The sequence below is a fragment of the Dipodomys ordii genome, unplaced genomic scaffold (assembly GCF_000151885.1).
Source record: "Dipodomys ordii isolate 6190 unplaced genomic scaffold, Dord_2.0 Scaffold125, whole genome shotgun sequence".
Lineage (NCBI taxonomy): Eukaryota > Metazoa > Chordata > Mammalia > Rodentia > Heteromyidae > Dipodomys > Dipodomys ordii.
The window spans coordinates 1,478,598-1,498,369 of record NW_012267341.1 but is presented as its reverse complement, the minus strand read 5'-3'; the positions used below and the strand labels follow the sequence as shown (position 1 = coordinate 1,498,369).

The following is a 19,772-nucleotide window of genomic DNA, read 5'->3' as shown; positions in this document are numbered from 1 at the left end:
TCAGTCGTGGGGCTTGAACTCTGGGCCTGGGCGCTGTCCTTCAGCTCTTCAGCTCAAGGTGAGCGCTCTACCACTTGAGCCACAGCCCCACTTCCCGTATTCTGGTGGTTTATTGGAGATAGGAATCTCACGGTCTCTCCTTCCCGGGCTGGCTTTGAACCATGATCCTCAGATCTCAGCCTCCTGAGTAGCTAGGATTACAGGCGTGAGCCACCAGCGCCCGGCTGGCACTCGGATTTTAACTCAGTGCCTTAGCCCTGTCCCCTAGGTTTTTCACTCAGAGATGACTCTACTATTTGAGCTTTTTGATATTTAATTGGAGATGAAAGTCTTAGGGACTTTCCTGCTCAGAGTGGCTTTGAACTGCCATCCTCAAATCTCAACCTGAATAGCTAGGATTACACGTGTGAGACACTAGCACCTAGTTTGTTTTCTTTTTCAGGTAGTGTACTGTTAGTGCATAAAATGATACTTTTTTTTTTTTGGTCGGCCTTGGGGCTTGAACTCTGGGCCTGGGCACTGTCCCTCAGCTCTTCAGCTCAAGGCGGGCGCTCTACCACTTGAGCTACAGCACCACTTCCGGTTTTCTGGTGGTTTATTGGAGATAGGAGTCTCACGGTAATCCTAGCTACTCAGGAGGCTGAGATCTGAGGATCACGGTTCAAAGCCAGCCCGGGAAACTCTTATCTCCATCAGAAAACCAGAAGTGGCACTCTAGCTCAAGTGGTAGAGCTAACTAGTCTTGAGCTGAAGAGCTAAGGGACAGCGCTTAGGCTCAGAATTCAAGGCCCAGGACTGACAAAAAAAAAAGAATAGGCAAAGGTTATTAAAAGCAAGACAAGGGGCTGGGAAGATGGCCAAATGGTAGAGCGCTTGCCTTGCATGCCTGAGGCCCTGGGTTCGATTCCTCAGCACCACATAAGAAAAAAGAAAAAAGCTGTGGCTCAAGTGATAGAGCACTAATCTTGAGCTGAAGAGCTGAGGGACAACACCCAGGCCCAGAGTTCAGGTCCCACGACCGGACGCCCCCCCCCCCCCAAAAAAAGGCAAGAGAATCAGATCAGCTATCATCAGTTGCATCTGACAGAGACTAGAGACAAAAGGACAAGATAACTTCAGTTTGGAAAAAAGGGAATGTTTTAGATATTTCTAGATTAGAGATTTTGGTCTGAGAAAGCTGTACACAAGCTAACCTAACCATATCTGGCTTAATCTGGTTGGAAGTGGTAACTGAATTCTATCTGATTGGGCCAATTGTTACATTGGTTCATTTATTTTATTTATTTATTTTTGGTTCCAGTCATGGGGCCTGAACTCTGGGCCTGGGCCCTGTCCCTCAGCTCTTCAGCTCAAGGCTAGCGCTCTACTACTTGAGCCACAGCGCCACTTCCGGCTCTTTTTCTTTTCGCTTATGTGGTGCTGGGGAATCGAACCCAGGGCCTCATGCATGCAAGACAAGCGCTCTACCACTGAACCACCTTCCCAGCCCCACAGTGGTTCTTTTATGCTGCCTGTATTGGTTACTAGAGAAATCTGACTTACTTGACTCGTTTCTATGGGCAGTGGGTTGTCTTTTTTGCCTACTTACAGGAGGTGCTAGTTCACTTGATGGACTGGTTGTATTGGGTTTTGGACTAAGTTCTATATTTGTCAATCGCTCATTAAAAACAAATAGGTGGAGCTGAGCACTGCTGGCTCACACTATAGCTACACAGAAGGCTGAGATCTGAGGATTGCAGTTTGAAGCCACCCTGGGCAGGAAAGTCTATGACACTCTTATCTTCTTAAATACCCAAAAGCCAGAAGTGGAGCTGTGGCTCAAGTGTGGAGTGTTAGCCTTGAGCACAAACATTCAGAGACAGCACCCAAACCCAGAGTTCAAGCACCAGGACCAGCACCAAGAAAAGAAAAAGAAGAAAACACCCAAATGTCAGGCCTAGAGGCATGGCTCAAGGAGTAGAGCTCCAGCCAAGCAAAAAAGCCAAGCAAGTACAAGGCCCAGAAATCAAACTTCAGTACTGGCAATGAAAAAAAAAAAAAGACTAACAAACTCATCTGGGAGAAACAATTTATACATAAGATAGAGAGATACAGAAATGCACTTATTTGTTGTTAAATGAAACTGTACTAAACTTCTCAGTTATACAGATTTAAAACACTAGCACCCCTTTATCTCTTTCTTCAAAATGTCTCTGAACTGTTTCCTATTCATGTCTGCTGTTAGTTTTAGCTTAAACTTCAAGCCTGAGTTACTGCCAAGGACTTAGCTGGTTTCCCTGTCTGTCTTACTGCAAAACTGTTGCACATTATGCCAGAAAAGCTATCTTTCCTTCTTCAAAGCCTTGAGTAGGCTGGGTCTCTGGCTCTAGCTTTTTCACAACTGATATGGTCCTAAACAGCCATACTGCTTCCCTGTGCCCATACAGACTGCTGGAAAAATGGAATATTGGTATTTTTATGCCCATTTAGTTCTCTCTTACTTAAACCTCTCTCTTCATGCTCTTATGTCCTTAAATGTTTTATTCCTCATCATCAGCCCATTTTGCTCTGGAAGATAGGTAATAAATGCTTCTCAAAAATCCATGAGACTGGGTTGGGAAGGTGGCTCAGTGGTAGAGCGCTTGCCTTGCATGCCTGAGGCCCTGGGTTCGATTCCTTAGCACTACATACACTACATAAGCAAAAAGAAAAAAGCCCGAAGTGGCGCTGTGGCTCAAGTAGTAGAGTGCTAGCATTGAGCTGAAGAGCTGCGGGACAGCGCCCAGGCCTAGAGTTCAGGCCCCACGACCAAAACCCCCCCCCAAAAAAAAAATCCATGAGGCTCCTGGAAATTACATGTAAGCATTCTCATATGTATACATTTTTTTGAGAAAAGATGTTTCTAGTCAACAATTTTTCAGAAGGGGCCTCAAACTCTCCAAAGAGAAATTGACTCAATGGACTTTGGAATTAGTATTAAATTAACTCATTTATGTTGCTTTAATAAAGGTTTTTATCTTATTAAAACTTGAATTCTAGTTTTAATAAAACTGGAGTAATAAAACTGTGATAGGTAAGTTACATATTTAAAGATCAAAGTTTCAGAATCAGTATCATCTGTTACTAGTTCCTATATACAGTTCCTTTTTAAAGGTATTAATCACCTTTTCTATCACTCCTTTTTTCTTCTCTTGTAGATTCCTATAGGCAATGGAAACTGATCTCAATTCCCAGGACAGAAAGGACCTGGACAAGTTTATTAAATTTTTTGCCCTCAAGGTAATAAATCCACTCTCTTGAACTAAGACCTGTAAGAACTGACTCCCCTGCTTCTCTCTTTAGAGAGCCCTCTTTGGATATGTAGCATAACAGCTTGTAGCTTGCCTGTTTCAGGAGACTTCTATCTGTGGTAAACTAAACTGTCAAGTATGAAGGTGGCATTGGGGGTGTGACTAAAAAGTAGCTTCTAGTTTTCTGCATTTACTTGGTCAAAATTTTTTTGCAAGGCTTTCGGTAGAAATGTCAAATTGTTATGCCATGTAACTGGCACATTTTGTTCCCTTGGGATAAGAACAAAAGACTAAATTGGAATGGGCAGCATTTTGGGCATCCTTCCCTGAGTTTCAAACAGCACCAAAATGTCCAACTTTCATTTATTGTTGACTTCCTCATAAACAGAATTAAAACTGAATTTTGAAAGTTGTTTTTTGAAATCTGCAGTTCACTTCTACCTGCATCACTTTTTTCTCTCAACAGTTGCCATGCCAGAACTATACGTGCTGTGTCCGTTCTGGTTGAAAAATTATGTGGGAAGACTTTTGCCATATGGGCTAAGCTATATGAATAATTGTAGAATTCTTGTTTTAGATCTACTATGATAACATGAGCTTGTGACTGAATATTTATACCCACAGTTGGACTTATTTCCTTGTGAACAGCTTAGCGATCATGTGCAGTTTTCTTTCTGCCATGTGGGACTATTGTAGGTTCCGAGCTCAAACTCTACTTCCTCTTACTGGTTGACCCTACACTTGGGAACACTTCTCATACTATTTTTTTTGTGTGTGTCTTGTGGTTTTTCATTTGTTTGTTGCTTTTTTCCCCCAGTCTGCTGTATTTAAAGTTCTGTTCTTTCCTGTGTAAGCCACGATCATGTGCTGCATCTCCAGCCTGACATTTCATCTATTTTCTTCTGTTTTCAGACTGTCCAAGTGATTGTCCAGGCTCGACTTGGTGAAAAGATTTGCACTCGTTCATCTTCTTCCCCAACGGGTTCAGATTGGGTAAAATGCCTCTTCTTTGCTGATGGGTATATACTGTAGTATTTATCACAAGAAATTAATGGAAAGTTCTTCAGTGCAACAATAAGGCATACTACTTACAGAATTCCTAAATTATAACATCAAAATAGTGAATTCTATTTAACTTGGATATATTTCTTACTAAAATTAGCCCTGAATTTATTTGGTACTTAACTTTTCTGCTGTGACAGATACACAGTTTTGTCCCTAGAAAACAAAAATAGTGTCTTGTTACGTACTCTTTTTTTTTTTTTCTTTTTCTTTTTTCTTGGGCCTGGGCGCTGTCCCTCAGCTCTTCAGATCAAGGCTAGCACTCTACCACTTAAGCCATAGAGCCACTTCCGGCTTTTTCTGCTTATGTGGTGCTGAGGAATTGAACCCAGGGCCTCATGCATGCAAGGCAAGCATTCTACCACTGAGCCACCTTCCCAGCCCATAGTTACATACTCTTTGTAATAGATAATCAATCTTTCAACTTGAGACTTGGGGCTTGGATTAAACTATTTTATGGGGACGGAGAAGTATTTCCTGTTATCAGCCAAAGCTATTCTTGTTCACTCAACATATATTACCATATAGTTACATGTTTCTCGAGAGAGTTTCACCCAGAAGTTTTCTCTTTTTTTCTTTCTAGTTTAACTTAGCAATCAAAGACATCCCAGAAGTAACACATGAAGCAAAGAAGGCATTGGCAGGGCAGCTGCCTGCGGTTGGGCGCTCTATGTGTGTGGAGATCTCACTCAAGACTTCTGAGGTATGGTTATAGCCAGAACTATGTTCACACATGGCACTCAAGCCTCTGCACTCTTTAGTTCCAACTCTTTTCTTAGTCTTTTTCCTGGTCCTTCCTGCTCCAGACTGCTCATCATTTTCTGAAAGTATCAGGGGTAGATTGTTAGTGTTGGAATGTTGCCGAGTGATCCCAGGGCCTCAAGTATGCAGGCAAACACTGTTCCCAGCTCCAGCAATGTAAAATAGTCTCCTTACCTCCTGCTTTATAAAACATATTTCCACTCATTCTTTAATTCATGTGTTCTTGAAAATCTCCTTCTTTTAGAAGCAGAGGTAACTGCTGCTATTGAGACTTCCTATGATACTTGGTTTATAGTTTTATTTTTCTAGAAATCTTGCTGTATTATGAGGCTTTTTTTGCTTTTCTTTTTTTTTTAAGAAATTTTTGTTTACCTAGGTTCCAGTGGCTTACATCTATAATCCTAGTCCCTCAGGAAGCTGAGACCTGAGGATTGCAGTTTGAAGTCAGCTTTTAATTAGTTCAGATATGATCTCTCAAACTTTTTGCCTGGATTGGCCTCAAAAACCTTGGTTTTACAGATTTTTGCTTCCCACATAGCTAGGATTACAGGGTATGAGCCACTGTACCTGGCTACTAGCATGCCTATTAATCTATTTTGACTAATAGATTGTAAACTTGGATGGTATAATATAAGGCAAATGGACTTTAGGGCTATGTAAGGAGAGGTCAGATCCCTGCTGAATCACTTTAATCAAATGACTTAACCTTATGCTCTCTAGTGACATGACACCAGTTTTTGTTTTGTTTGTGTACGTAATGGGGCTTGAATTTACATGGGCACTTTTCCTTAGCTTTTTCCACTCAAGGCTAAAGCTCTACCATTTGAGCCACAGGTCCGCTCCTTGCTTTCTGGTGGTTAATTGTGGATAAGTGTTGCATGTAGTTTCCAGCTTGGGCTGGCTTCAAACCATGATTCTTAGATCTCACCCTCCTGAGTAGCTAAGATTATAGGCATGGGCCACTGGTGTCTGACAACACTTCAGTTTTTACTTTTATTTGCATTTGATTTGTGCTGAACTTATTTCCATGTCATTTCCTGATTTTAACTATATACCCAGTGAATCCTGGGTGAGGTAGTAGTAGCATACACTTGTAATCCCAGCACTTAGGAGTATGAGGCAGGAATTTGAAAGTTCCAAGACAGGCTACATAACAAGTTTTGAGGCTAGCCTGTTCTACATAGGGAAACCTTGTTTGCAGCAAAAAGAATAGGAAAAATCAGAGACTGAGTAATGAACCATCACAGGAAGAACTGTTTTTTTTTGTTGTTGTTGTTTTTGTCAGTCATGGGCCCTGAACTCTGGGCCTGGGTGCTGTCCCTCAGCTCTTCAGTTCAAAGCTAACGTTCTACCATTTGAGCCACAGTGCCACTTCGGGCTTTTTCTGCTTAAGTGATGCTGAGGAATCAAACCCAGGGCCTTATGTATGCAAGGCAAGCGCTCTACCACTGAGCCACCTTCCCAGCCCTGTTTTTGTTTTTGTTTATGCTTTGCAGTATCAAAGATAAACCCAGGGCCTCATACATGCTCTTTTCTACTGAGACCTGATGTATGATTTAGTTGTTTTTGCTTTTGGTGATACTGGAGTTTGAACTCAAGGCCTTGTACTTGTTAGGTAGGTATTCTACTTGAGCTATGCCTCCATCCCTTTTTGGTATCTTTATTTTTTAGTTAGGGTCTTGTTGCCTAGTATGGCCTGGACCATGATCCTCTTATTTGCACTCCTTTTGTTGTTGTTGTTGTTGTTGGTTGTGGGGCTTGAATTCTGGGCCTGGGCACTGTCCCTCAGCTCTTCAGCTCAAGGTGAGCGCTCTACCGCTTGAGCCATAGTGCCACTTACAGCTTTTTATGCTTATGTGGTGCTGAGGAATTGAACCGAGGACCTCTACCACTGAGCCACCATCCCAACCCTGGCTTTAATCTTTATTTGTAAAATTCTTAGGGTAAATTGTAGTTGGTAGTTAGTACATGTTTATGTTCATGCTCTATTTTCCTAGTTAAGATCAGCAGCTGTCATATTCTTATATACCATTATGTATTTCTCAAGTTCTTTTTGAAATTAGGTAGCATTTAGATATACAACCACTTCTGTTTCCTCAGGAGCCAGCCTTGTGCCTAGAATAGCATGTAGTACTCTTTCAAGAATTTTATTGAATGAATGGTTTCAATTTTTTTTCCTGTGGAAACCCTAACATCCAATAAAACAAAAGTCCTTTAGTGAATTGCAAGTTTCTACAATGAGTTATTTCGTTTAGTGATTCAGAGTGTCTAAAAGGAATCTGTGGAAGAACTCTCCTTTTATGAGCATCTGGGAAACCTGATTATAAATAGTTCTGATTATTCTAGAAAAACAACATCAACTTGTAGATACTCTCCAGTATTTATTTGTCCCTTATTTTTTTGGGGGGGGGAGAATTTTGAAACTTACTGTATTATTTTAAAATAACACAGTATTTTTCTTGAGGCAGTGCAGTTTAGGCATGGACAAAACTCAGTTGTCCCAACTACATGGGAGAATGAGTGAGCCAGTCCTCCAGACACCCTCATTCTGGAGTCCAGGAGTTGAAGGCCAACCTGAGCAATATACTGAGCTCTATCTCAAGAAACAAAAACTTGCTGGACACCCATGGCTTACGCCTATAATCCAAGCTATTCAGGAGGCTGAGATCTGAGGATCTCACTTAAAGCCAGCCTGGGCATGAAAAGTCCGTGAGATTCTTTTTTGTTGTTGTTGGTCATTGGGCTTGAACTATGGGCCTGGACTCTGCCCCTCAGCTCTTCAGCTCAAGGCTAGGGCCCTACCACTTGAGCCACAGGGCCACTTCCGGTTTTCTGGTGGTTTATTGGAGATAAGAGTCTCACAGACGTTCCTGCCCGGGCTGGGTTTGAACCTGCATCCTCAGATCTCAGCCTCCTGAATAGCTAGGATTACAGGCTAGATTCTTAACCTAGAAGTGGCACTGTGGCTCCAGTGGTAAAGCTCTAGCCTTGAGCCGAAGAGCTCAAGGACAGTTTTCAGGCCCAGAGTCCAAGCCCCACAACTGACAAAAAAGAAAAAGAAAAGAAACAAAAACTTAAAATGTGATAAGGATAGATACTAAGGATACGCAATGTAAATTTGACCTATAACAAAATTTCCAGGTCAGATTAGTTTCATAAACTAACCCAAACTCATTCCCACACCTGAATGATTAGTAAAAAGGTTACTGTGTCCAAAGGGATGTGATTATCTTTCTCACTCACACACAGAAGTGTCACAAGGTTGAGTGAGCTTGGCCTTATGCATTTCTTTCCCTCCAACCAAGGAAGTGTTAGGACTAATACATAGAGGTTGTCTAAAGCTATCAGACAACTAGATTTTTAAGTTTAAAGAGCAATTGTGTGGGGCACTGGTGGCTCACACCTGTAATCCTAGCTACTCAGTCAGGAGGCTGAGATCTGAGAATCGTGGTTCAAAGCCAGCTCAGGTAGGAAAGGCTGGAAGACTCATCTCCAATAAACCACCAGAAAACCGGAAGTGGCGTGTGGCTCAAGTGGTAGAGTGCTTGCCTTGAGCTGAAGAGCTGAGGGACAGTGCTCTCAGGCCCAAAGTTCAAGCCTCACGACTGACAAAAAAAAAAAGAAAAGGAAAAAGAGCAAGTGTTCTTAAAATGTGGCTGCTACCTAAAAATTCCCCTATAGAATTGAAGGGAAAGGCTCTTTCCATTACTTTAAAATTTTCAGCTTTTCTGAAGTTATTTTGGAAAAATAGCTTTAGGCTCTGTATATCACCTTTACAATAAAATAAAAGGTTTAGGGCTAAAGCTGGACACTGGTGTTTAAGGAGACTGAGATCTGAGGATCACAGTTCAAAGTCAGACCAGACAGGAAAGTCTGTGAGACTCTTGTCTCCAATTAATCAACAAAAAGCCGAAAATATAGCTGTGGCTTAATGATAGAACACTAGCCTTGAGCAAAAAAAAGCTTAAGGAGCCGGGCGCCAGTGGCTCACACCTGTCATCTTAGCTACTCAGAAGGCTGAGATCTGAGGATCATGGTTCAAAGCCAGCTGGGGCAGGAAAGTCTGTGAGACTCTTATCTCCAGTAAACCACTAGAAAACCGGAAGTAGCACTGTGGCTCAAGTGGTAGAGCGCTTATCTTGAGCTGAAGAGTGGAAGAACAGCACCGAAGCCCAGAGTTCAAGCCCCACCAAAAAAAAAAAAAAAAAGCTTAAGGCCCTGAGTTTAAGCCCCAGGATGAGCAAGACCCAGGGATTTCACCCTAGAACTGCAAAAATGAAAAAGGAAAAATCTTGTTTATATTCTCTGAACCAATGGAAATTTGCCTAAGGAAATTGTATATGTGTGTACAATGTTAACTTCTTAACTAGAGCTGTGGTTCAAGTGGCCAAGAGCATAAAAAGCTGAACCAAGGACAAGAGCCTTTGAGTTCAAGCTCAAGTGCTAACACCAAAAGCAAAAAACAAAACAAAAAAAAAAAGAGAAAAGAAACGTAAGTCCATTGTATAGTCCACGATAGGGAGACTGGTTAGATAAAATGATAGTCATAGTGTAGAGTACTGTGTTATAGTGATAAAGAATTTGGGGGTATTGGAGATGTAGCTTCATATTACAGTGTTTGTCTAGCACACTCAAAGTACTGGATTTGATCTTTGGAACTGCAGAAAACAAAAGAGATGCATTATTTTCATCAGGAAAACACCAAGATTTTTTGCTGTTTTTTTTTTTCTTTTTGTGCCCTACCGGGGCCTGAACTCAAGACTTTGTGTTCTTCTCCTTTAACTTTTTTGCTTAAGGCTGTTGCTCTACCACTTGAGCCATACCTCCACATCCAGATTTTTTATTGGTGAATTAAAGATAAGAGTTTTTTGGGGGCTGGGAAGGTGGCTTAATGGTAGAGTGCTTGCCTTGCATGCATGAGGTCCTGGGTTTGATTCCTCAGCATCACATAAACAGAAAAGGCCGGGAGTGGTGCTGTGGCTCAAGTGGTAGAGCGCTAGTCTTGAGCGGAAGAGCTAAGGGACGGTGCCCAGGCCCCACCACTGATAAAAAAAAAAAAAGTTTCTTTGATTTATTAGACTACCCTGACTTTGAACCAAGATCCTCAGATCTCTGCCTCTTAAATAGCTACGATTACAGGTGTGAGCCACTGGGTGCTGGCTTGTTTTGAACTTAGTAGGCAGGTGCCTAAGTATTATTATTGTTATCATTACTAATAGTAGCAGTAGTAGTAGTAGTAGTAGTAGTAGTAGTAGTATTTGCCAGTCCCGTGGCTTGAACTCTGGGCCTGGGCACTATCCCTGAGTTCTTTTTGCTCAAAGCTAGCACTCTACCATATGAGTCATGGATGTTTTTGTGATTAATTGGGAATAAGAGTCTCATGGACTGTCCTGTCCAGCCCTAGGTGTTATTTTTTGTTTATTTTTTAAAAATTGTATATATGGGCCGGGCGCTGGTGGCTCATGCCTATAAACCTAGCTACTCAGGAGGCTGAGATCTGAGGATCGCGGTTCAAAGCCAGCCCAGGTAGGAAAGACTGTGAGACTCCTATTTCTAATAAACCACCAGAAAACCGGAAGTGGCGCTGTCGCTCAAGTGGTAGAGCGCTCGCCTTGAGCTGAAGAGCTGAGGGACAGTGCCCAGGCCCAGAGTTCAAGCCCCATGACCGACAAAAAAAAAAATTGTATATATATTATTTTTGTACTGGAATCAAACTCAGGATATTACACTTGCTGGGCAAGCAAGCTCTTTGTCACTGTGCTACATTCCAGCACCTGGCCCTAGGTATTAAGAAAAAATAAAGTTGGGTACCAATGACTTACACTGTAATCCTAGTTACTCAGGAGGCTGAGATCTAAGGCTGGCAGTTCGAAGACAGCCTGGGCAGGAAAGTCTATGACTTATATCTCCAGTTAACCACTAGAACACCGGAAGTAGCACTGTGGTTCTGGTAGTAGAGCACTAGCTTTGAATGAAAGAACTCAGGGACAGTGCCCAGGCCAGGAGTTCAAGCTGATGACTGACCAAAAAAAAAAGAAAAAAGAAAAGAAAAGTGACATGTAGCAAATCCAACTTTTTTAGAAGTGTAGCTTTTGGGGTTGGGGTGGTGAGGGGGCGGTGTAGAGTACCTTCCTCACAAGTATAAGGTCCTAAATTCAGATCCCAGTACCCTAGCACTCCAAAATAAATAGAAAAATAGCTGGCTAAATGGTTTTTAATCTGTTTGCCTATCTGTACCTTCCAATCCTTTCTAGTGATTATGTAGTACTTTATAATTTAAAAAAATAGTTAAAAAACTGAAATGGTTTCCCCTTGTCCCATCTACAGGGAGATTCTATGGAGCTGGAAATTTGGTGTCTTGAAATGAATGAAAAGTAAGTGCTTTTGTCTCAGGCCCTGTGGTTGGTGGTATTTGCAGATAAAGCAGATGATATCATGTGAAAGCAGGGCTTTGTTTTCAGTCACCAAAGGCATCCAGACCACTCAGCAAAGCCGGTAGGTCTTTGCTACAGAGTGCTTCAGGCTTGGCTTCCATCCTAGGCATAGAGATGACCTTCAGAGACAGTCCAGAGACTCACACAGCACCAGGAAAGGAGCAGCAGAAGCTGTAAAGGATTTTGTTGTTTTCCCAGAGAACAGCAAGTTCTCTGATTAAATCCCTCATGAGCTCCTGTAACATGACTACACTACTTTGTCTGCTTTCTGTGTTGCTGCTATCCAGCAAGATTTCCCCACACTGCTCTTTTTACACACTGGGTTGATTGTGTATTAATGCATATTATCTCCCTCCCCCATTTTCTTCTTTAACAGAGATTAGCTTAGCTACTGTTTAAGCTTCAGCTTTCAAAAGCTATAGACAGGAATATTGAGAAAATACCAATCCATCAAAAGAAAATTCTTAGTGATTACTATGTGTGATATGGCCATTAGTGTATGTGTCAGTGTCAGACATGGGTTTTGAACTTGGGGCCTGTGTGTTGTCCATGTTCTCTCTCTCTCTCTCTTTTTTTTAAGTCAGTTTTGGGGCTTTAACTCTGGGCCTGGGCACTGTCACTCAGCTCTTCAGCTCAAGGCAAGCACTCTGCCACTTGAGCCACAGTGCCACTTGCAGTTTTCTGATGGTTAATTGGAGATAAGAGTTTCACGGACTTTCCTGCCTGAGCTGGCTTTGAACCGTGATCCTCAGATCTCAGCCTCCTGAGTAGCTAGGATTTCAGGTGTGAGCCACTGGCACCTGGCTATGAGCTCTTTTGCTAAAGTTGTGTGTGTGTGTGTGTGTGTGTGTGTGTGTGTGTGTGATTAATAGGAGATAATAGTCTCAGGGATTTTTCTTGCCCAGGCTGGCTTCCAACTGTAAGCCTCAGATCTCAGCATCCTGATTAGCTGGATTACAGGTGTGAGCCACCAGCATCCAGAGTCATGTTTGTTTATTTTTTGGTTGGTACTAAGGATTGAACTCAAATGCTTACTATTGTTAGGCAGCTGGGCCTCCAGCCTCTTATTTTTTCTTAAATAGAAAATAAGCCAAGTTATGGTCCAAACAGACTCCTCCAAATTTCCTGGATAAAATTATTTCTGTTTCTATATAGACAGAAAGAAATAGATCCTAAAACAGTACCTTGAGAATGTATGCTAAGCCAGGTGCTAATGGCTTATCCTGTAATCCTAGCTTCTCAAAAGGCTAAGGTCCAATAATCAAAGTTCCAAGCCAACCTGGGCAGAAAATGACTCTCACTCTAAATGGGAGTCCTTAGGTCAGGCACCAGTGGCTCAAGCCTGTAATCTTAACTAATCAAGAGGCTGAGAACTGAGGATCATGGTTCAAAGCCAGCTTGCACAGTAAACTCCGTGAGACTCATCTTCGAAAGCTGGAAGTAGAGCTGTGGCTCAAGTGGTAGAGCACTAGCCTCAAGCACAGAAGCTTAGGGGAAGCACCTAGGCCCTGAGTTCAAATCCCAGGACTGGCACCAAAAATAAATAAAGCTAGTAACTGAAATATTTCAACTTCTTAAGAATATATAATTGCAATATTGAGTAATTGTTTTTAAGTGTGCTCCTTAGTTTCCTAGAAAGATACTTACTTAAAAACTAGAAAAAAAGTGGTAAAGCACTTCCCTAGCAATTGCAAGACTCTGGATTTGATTCACAATACTGAGGGGGGGGGGTGGGGATGCCTAGAAAAAACCTTGGGTGATTTTTGGTTCTCCGCTGTATAAAAGCTTGGCTAACTTCAACAACATATTGACAGAACTTTTACATAGTTGTACCCTTAATTAAGAATATTCTTTAATAATAACTTCTTATAGTTCTAGCACTTTATAGAAGATGCTAATGGTGTCTTGTGCTCCTCAGGTGTGATAAAGAAATCAAAGTTTCTTACACAGTCTATAACAGACTGTCACTGCTGCTGAAGTCTCTTCTTGCTATAACTAGGGTGACACCAGCCTACAGACTATCCAGAAAACAAGGGCATGAATACGTCATATTGTACAGGTAAGTAGCGTGGACACTCACTTCCTTATCAGCCTTGTCATGGTATATATTGTCTGACTGGTATTCAGATACCTGAGGATTTTGTTTTGGATGGATGATTGATGGCACTAAAAAGCTATAGGTTTTATGTGATTACTTGAAAGCCTCCTTTATGAGCTCATGAACTTGAGTTTTTCAAAACTTATCAGGTGAACTGTCCTGTTGTCACTTCATGGCCATGATTCCTTTGGAATATAAAAGCTTCTCTGGGAAGATCCTGTATGGCAGAGTTAACATATGCTTTTCTGTGTGTGTGCCAGTCTTTAAGGCTTGAACTCTGGGCCTGGGTGTTGTCCCTGGGTTTTTGTTCTCAAGACTTGTAACACTTGAGCCACAGTGCCACCTCTGGTTTTCTGGTGGTTAATTAGAGATAAGAGTCTCATGGACTTTGCTGCCCTGGCTGGCTTTGAACCGCGATCCTCAGATCTCAGCCTCCTGAGTAGCTAGGATTACAGGCATAAGCCACCAGTGCCTGCTATGACTGAGTTCTTTTTAGAATACCACCACCTGTTTATATACTGTCTATAGCTACTGTTTTTTGGGGGGTTGTGGCCAGTCCTGGGGCTTAAACTCAGGGTTTGAGTACTGCCCCTGAGCTTCTTTTCCTCAAGGCTAGCACACTACCACTTGAGCCATGCCACCACTTCCAGCTTTTTCTGTTTATGTTATACTGAGGAATTGAACCTGGGGCTTCATTCATGATAGGCAAGCACTCTACCACTAAGCCACATACTCAGCCCCGGCAGAGAGCTGTGAGGCTGCCATGGACTGTGGGCCACATGCCTAAAATATTCACTGTGAGACCTCAGATTCAGAGTCATCTTATTTTATTTTCATCCTTAACCTCTAACTATAGGTTGTGTACTGTTAAAACCTAAAATGTATCGAATAACCCCTTGCATAGGTTTAACTTTCTTTTTCTTTTTTTTCGGTTGTGGGGCTTGAACTCTGGGCCTGGGTGCTGTCCATGAGCTCTTCAGCTCAAGGCAAGTGCTCTACTACTTGAGCCACTGTGCCACTTCCAATTTTCTGCTGGTTTTTGGAGATAAGAGTCTCACAGACTTTCCTGCCCAGGCTGGCTTTGAACCGTGATCCTCAGATCTCAGCCTCCTGAGTAGCTAGGATTTCAGGTGTGAGGTAACAGCACCCATCCGCATGTTTAATTTTTAACAGAATTATTTGAAAAAATATGAATACATTTTATGTATTATGAATTCACATATTTTACTTCAGTAGCTAGGTATTTTCAGTGAGAACATCTCCCTATAAATCATCAGTTTTTTGTTTTGTTTTGTTTTTTGTGGGTCGTGGGGCTTGAACTCTGGGCTTGGGTGCTATCCCTCAGCTCTTCAGCTCAGAGTGAGTGCCCTGCCGCTTGTGCCATAGTGCCACTTCAGGTTTCCTAGTGGTTTATTGGAGATAAGAGTCTCTCCGACTTTCTTGCTTGCCCAGGCTGGCTTTGAACTGTGATTCTCAGATCTCACCCTCCTGAGTAGCTAGGATTATAAGCGTGAGTCACCGGAGCCTGGCTTGATCATCAGTTTTTGTTGACTTTGTAAGAGAGATTTGCATTTAGTTGAAATGTAGAATGCTAAGAAATGTTAAGTAACTGAATATTTACTTCAAAAACCTTTTGTGAAGCATATACATCTAAATTATGGTAACATAGCTGGCCTTAAAAAGCTATAGAGTTTGGGGCTGGGAAGGTGGCTTACTGGTAGAGCACTTGCCTTGCATGCCTGAGGCCCTGGGTTTAATTCCTCAGCACCACATAAGCAAAAAGAAAAAAAGCCGGAAGTGGCGCTGTGGCTGAAGTGGTAGAGCGCTAGCCTTGAGCTGAAGAGCTGAGGGACAGTGCCCAGGCCCAGAGTTCAGGACCTACGACCGGACCCCCAAAAAAAAAAAAGCTAAGACTTTTGGGAATCATGTTTTATTTATTTATAACTCAGATGTGATGGTATATGTCTATAATTCCAAAACTTGGCAGGTTGAAGTAGGAGGATCTCAAGTTCAAAGCCAGCTTGGACCTGTCTTGGAGCAGCAAGACCTGTCTCAAAATTTATTTTTTTCTTTTGTCGGTCATGGGGCTTGAACTCTGGGCTTGGGCGCTGTCCTTCAGCTCAAGGCGAGCACTCTACCGTTTGAGCCACAGCACCACTTCTGGTTTTCTAGTGGCTTATTGGAGATACGAGTCTCACAGAGTTTCCTGCCCAGGCTGACTTTGAACGGTGATCCTCAGAACTCAGCCTCCTGAGTAGCTAGGATTACAGATGTGAGCCACCGGCACCCGGCTCAAAAAAAATTTTTTTTAAAAACAATCCAGGACCTTCTAGTAGTAATCTCAGCATTATTTTCTAATTTTATTAATGTTGTTTATTTCATAATAGGCATACCTACTAGGAAATAATACATATTGTAGTAGCAGAGGGAAGAAAAAAGTTGCTGTTTTCTCTTGTTATTTTCCTTATTTCTTAGTCTTATACCTTTATATGCTTCTTCTTTTTGCCTGTAGCTTAATTGAGGTGCTTAGTGGCATTACTGCTCTTTCAGGCAAGATGTTCCTGCAGAGATGGGCTTGTTTCTAGGAATTTGGTCTATAGAGGCTTTGAGAATAAAGAAGCAGGTAACATTTCTTTTTCTTTCTTCCCTACAGGATATATTTTGGGGAAGTTCAGTTGAATGGCTTAGGAGAAGGTATGTGTCTGGATCAGAAAACATTTGCAGTATTTAGAGTACTCTTGGGCTGGGAATATGGCTTAGTGTTAGAGGGCTTGCCTACCATGCATGAAGCCCTGTACCACATAACCAGAAAAAGCTGGAAGTGGCTCAAGTGGTAGAGTATTAGCCTTGAGCAAAAGAAGCTCAGGGACAGTGCCCAGGCCCTGAGTTCAAGCCCTATGCTTGGCAAAAAATAAAAATAAATAACTGGGTGCTAATGGCTCACACCTGTAATCCTAGCTTCTCAGGAGGCTGAGATCTAAGGATTGTGGTTCAAAGCCAGCTTGGACAGGAAAAGTCTGTGAGACTTTTATCTCCAGTTAACCACCAGAAAATCGTAAGTGGCACTGTGGCTCAAGTGGTAGAGGGCTCACCTTGAGCTGAAGAGCTGAGGGACAGTGCCCAGGCCCAGAGTTCAAGCCCTTTGACCGCCAGAAAAAAAAAGAAAGAAAAAGGAAAGAGCATTCCTAACTTCAGAGATGGGCTTGGTTGCTACCTGCAATGATACATAGCTGGTAACAAAGTAAAGAAAAGATAAGTGGTCTAAGAAGCCATCACATTAACTGAGTTATTTTCTAGAAATTCTAAGAACTCAACTTTCTTTTTTTAGCTCTTAGCTCAGGTAGTTTTACCTGGAAGTACAGTGCTATTTTTCTCTGCTATATTCACTCCTTATAGAGCAAATTGAAAGGGAAACACACACACACTCACACACACACTCACACACACACACACACGACTATGGCATTTAAAGTACTAAGTGGGAAACTGTACAATAGACTGTAAAGAGTCCATGGTATTCTCTGGACAAAAGCTAATAATTTGTCTCTTCTTCTAGGCTTCCAGACGGTTCGTGTTGGGACAGTGGGTACTCCTGTTGGTACCATCACTCTTTCTTGTGCTTACAGAATTAACTTGGCATTCATGTCTACCAGGTGAGGGAGGGCCCTTTGATCTCTTCCATGATGATAAAGCTCCTGCCTTCCTGGGAGCTCAGATTAATTTACCATTCAGCTTTGCTAAAGAACACCTTCAGAAGAATGAAATAGAGAGTGTGAAAGAATGAGAGCAAGTGAGTGAGTGAGTACATAGTTGTCAGATTGGAGAATTTGAGTGTCCCAGAGCCAGCTTATTGGGAATGTAGAGTTTATGGTCTGTATTTAGAGATTGCATTAGTTAAGGCAGTGTTGCCTGCTAAATGTGAAGGGTCCTCTGAAGACTTCATGGGGGCTGGGAAGGAATTTTAACAAATATTGCAATTTTCTTATTGCATTACAGGCAATTTGAGAGAACCCCACCTATCATGGGGATTATCATTGATCACTTTGTGGACCGTCCCTATCCTAGCTCCTCTCCCATGCACCCCTGCAATTACAGGTGAGGAATGTGAAAGGCACTCTCTCAACCTGCAGCCAGGCAAAAATGGCTACTTGCCTCATAAATAGAAGGGAAGAGCTTAGCTTCCCTTACTGCTGTTGTCTGGTTCTGGTTCACAGAATGTTTCAAAATTCTGGGGCATTTGGGTTTTGGTGGTAGAGATATGACTTTCCTTTGTAGCAAGTTACTTGAAGACTACAGAGTACCTGTAGTTTATGGAATATTCTAAGAAAATTGATTGGTTTTCCAATCTGGCGTTCTGAACTCTGCCTGAAACAATTCTTGATATAACTCCCCAGCCTTATTTAACCACTATTATATATTTTCTGATGTTAATGCCATTACCTTAAAATTCATTGTTTCATTTTCTTCAATTTAGAACTGCAGGTGAGGATGCTGGAGTAACATATCCATCAGTGGAAGACTCTCAAGAAGTGTGTACCACCTCTTTTTCCACATCCCCTCCCTCCCAGGTAAGGAGAAACAGCTCTGAGATGGTGGCACTTACTTGGTGTGGGCTTATGTTGTGGTGTTCCTATTATTGATGGCGAATGCTTGGAAAGGGTTGAGCAGTGACAGAAAGCCTTACCTGGAAGGTAAGTATGCAGCGTTTCTAGTCTAACCATTCTAAAACCCACAGTATTACATGTAGCCTTTGCCTTCCCTTCCCAGTATCATCTTCAATTTCCCTAGAAAACAAGTCACAGAATTCCAAGTGCATTCTCATGCCAGCGAAATACTCTACTCTCACATACACTTGTTAATATAGTTCTCTTTTGAATTAATAAGTTTTATTTCTAAAAGAGCTCTTTTATACTAAATAAAATGCCAGTAAGAAAGCAATAATGTCAATTCTTAATAATTGGCACAAACATTTCAGTCATTAAATTTCCCACTTGAGTCAGCCTTTAGTGGTAAGCCCAGGCAACTTCAGTAAGACACAGGCTCCTGATGGCCTCAGCTTCCCAGGGGGAAGCATGTGTAATGGACTGGGATTGAGCTGGGTCCTCAGAACAGCCTTGCTTACCCTTCACCCCAGTCCTTTATCTTCTGCCTCCTTGGGCAGACTCTTCCCAATATACCCATTAGCCTCTTCCCTTAGGCTTTCTTTTCTTCCACACCTACCCAGTCCAGATGATTACCTTGACTGCCTTATTTAGTGGATACAACAAATTCATTAGCTCATCGTAACTTTTCATTTGTTATATTATTTTAGTTATGAAAATTAAAAAATACATCTCCTTGGTTGTATTCTAGGGTGTTCCAAAAACAAGCTAATTATCTGTGAATAAGATTGCAAAATCCATGGATCACTCTTATCTGTCCTAAAAAGGAGGCTTGTGCTAAGGCTGGAGGTGGTTCAGTGGTAGAGCATGTGCCTTGCCTGTGGGAGGGCCTTGGTTCAATCCCCAGTAAGCATGTATGTGCATGCACTCACATGTGTGCACGCACACACGCACACACACATACACACACACACAAAATTCTATTTTTGTTGTTGGTGGTGGTCATGGGGCTTGAACTCTGGGCCTGAGTGCTGTCCTCAGCTCTTCAGCTAAAGGCAAGCGCTCTATCATTTGAGCTACAGTGCCCTTTCCATTTTTCTGGTGGTTTATTGGAGATGAGGTTCATGGACTTTCCTACCCAGGCTGGCTTTGAACCACGATCCTCAGATCTCAGCCTCCTGAGTAGCTAGGATTACAGGCAAGAGCCACTGGCGCTCACAATTCTATTTTTTGAGACAGGGTCTTATTGCATAGCACAAGCTGGCCTTAAAATTTGCAACCCACAAGAAACAGCTACGGTAGAAGAGATTTTTATTCTCAGGTGGTCCAGATACTTTGGTTTGGGAGGGGAGGGTTGAGCCTCTCCCCTCATGAATATATGTGGACATGAGCAGCAGCATAGCTTACTGGTAAAAATAAAGATGTGTGAAAAAATGGGGAGTTTCAATTCAGGATCTTGTGCTTGCTAGGCAAGTATTCTACCATGGGAGCCACACTCCAGCCCTCTTTAGCTTTAGTTATTTTTCTATTAGTCTCCCATCTTTGC

The 19,772-nt window shown here is 42.2% G+C and overlaps 1 protein-coding gene across 4 annotated transcripts in view; it reads left to right on the top strand.

Annotated features, from left to right (window-relative positions):
• The window catches only part of Atg13 (autophagy related 13), a 65,511-nt gene that overhangs the window by 35,719 nt on the left and 10,020 nt on the right, over positions 1-19,772 (top strand). For all 4 annotated transcript variants that reach the window (XM_013030008.1, XM_013030007.1, XM_013030009.1 and 1 more), the window contains 9 exons: positions 3,177-3,258; positions 4,182-4,262; positions 4,915-5,034; positions 11,421-11,467; positions 13,446-13,586; positions 16,279-16,319; positions 17,182-17,278; positions 17,622-17,720; positions 18,100-18,193. In XM_013030008.1, the coding sequence (XP_012885462.1) occupies positions 3,190-3,258; positions 4,182-4,262; positions 4,915-5,034; positions 11,421-11,467; positions 13,446-13,586; positions 16,279-16,319; positions 17,182-17,278; positions 17,622-17,720; positions 18,100-18,193 (789 nt within the window). In that variant the 5' untranslated portion in view covers positions 3,177-3,189. The remainder of the gene's footprint in view (positions 1-3,176; positions 3,259-4,181; positions 4,263-4,914; positions 5,035-11,420; positions 11,468-13,445; positions 13,587-16,278; positions 16,320-17,181; positions 17,279-17,621; positions 17,721-18,099; positions 18,194-19,772) is intronic.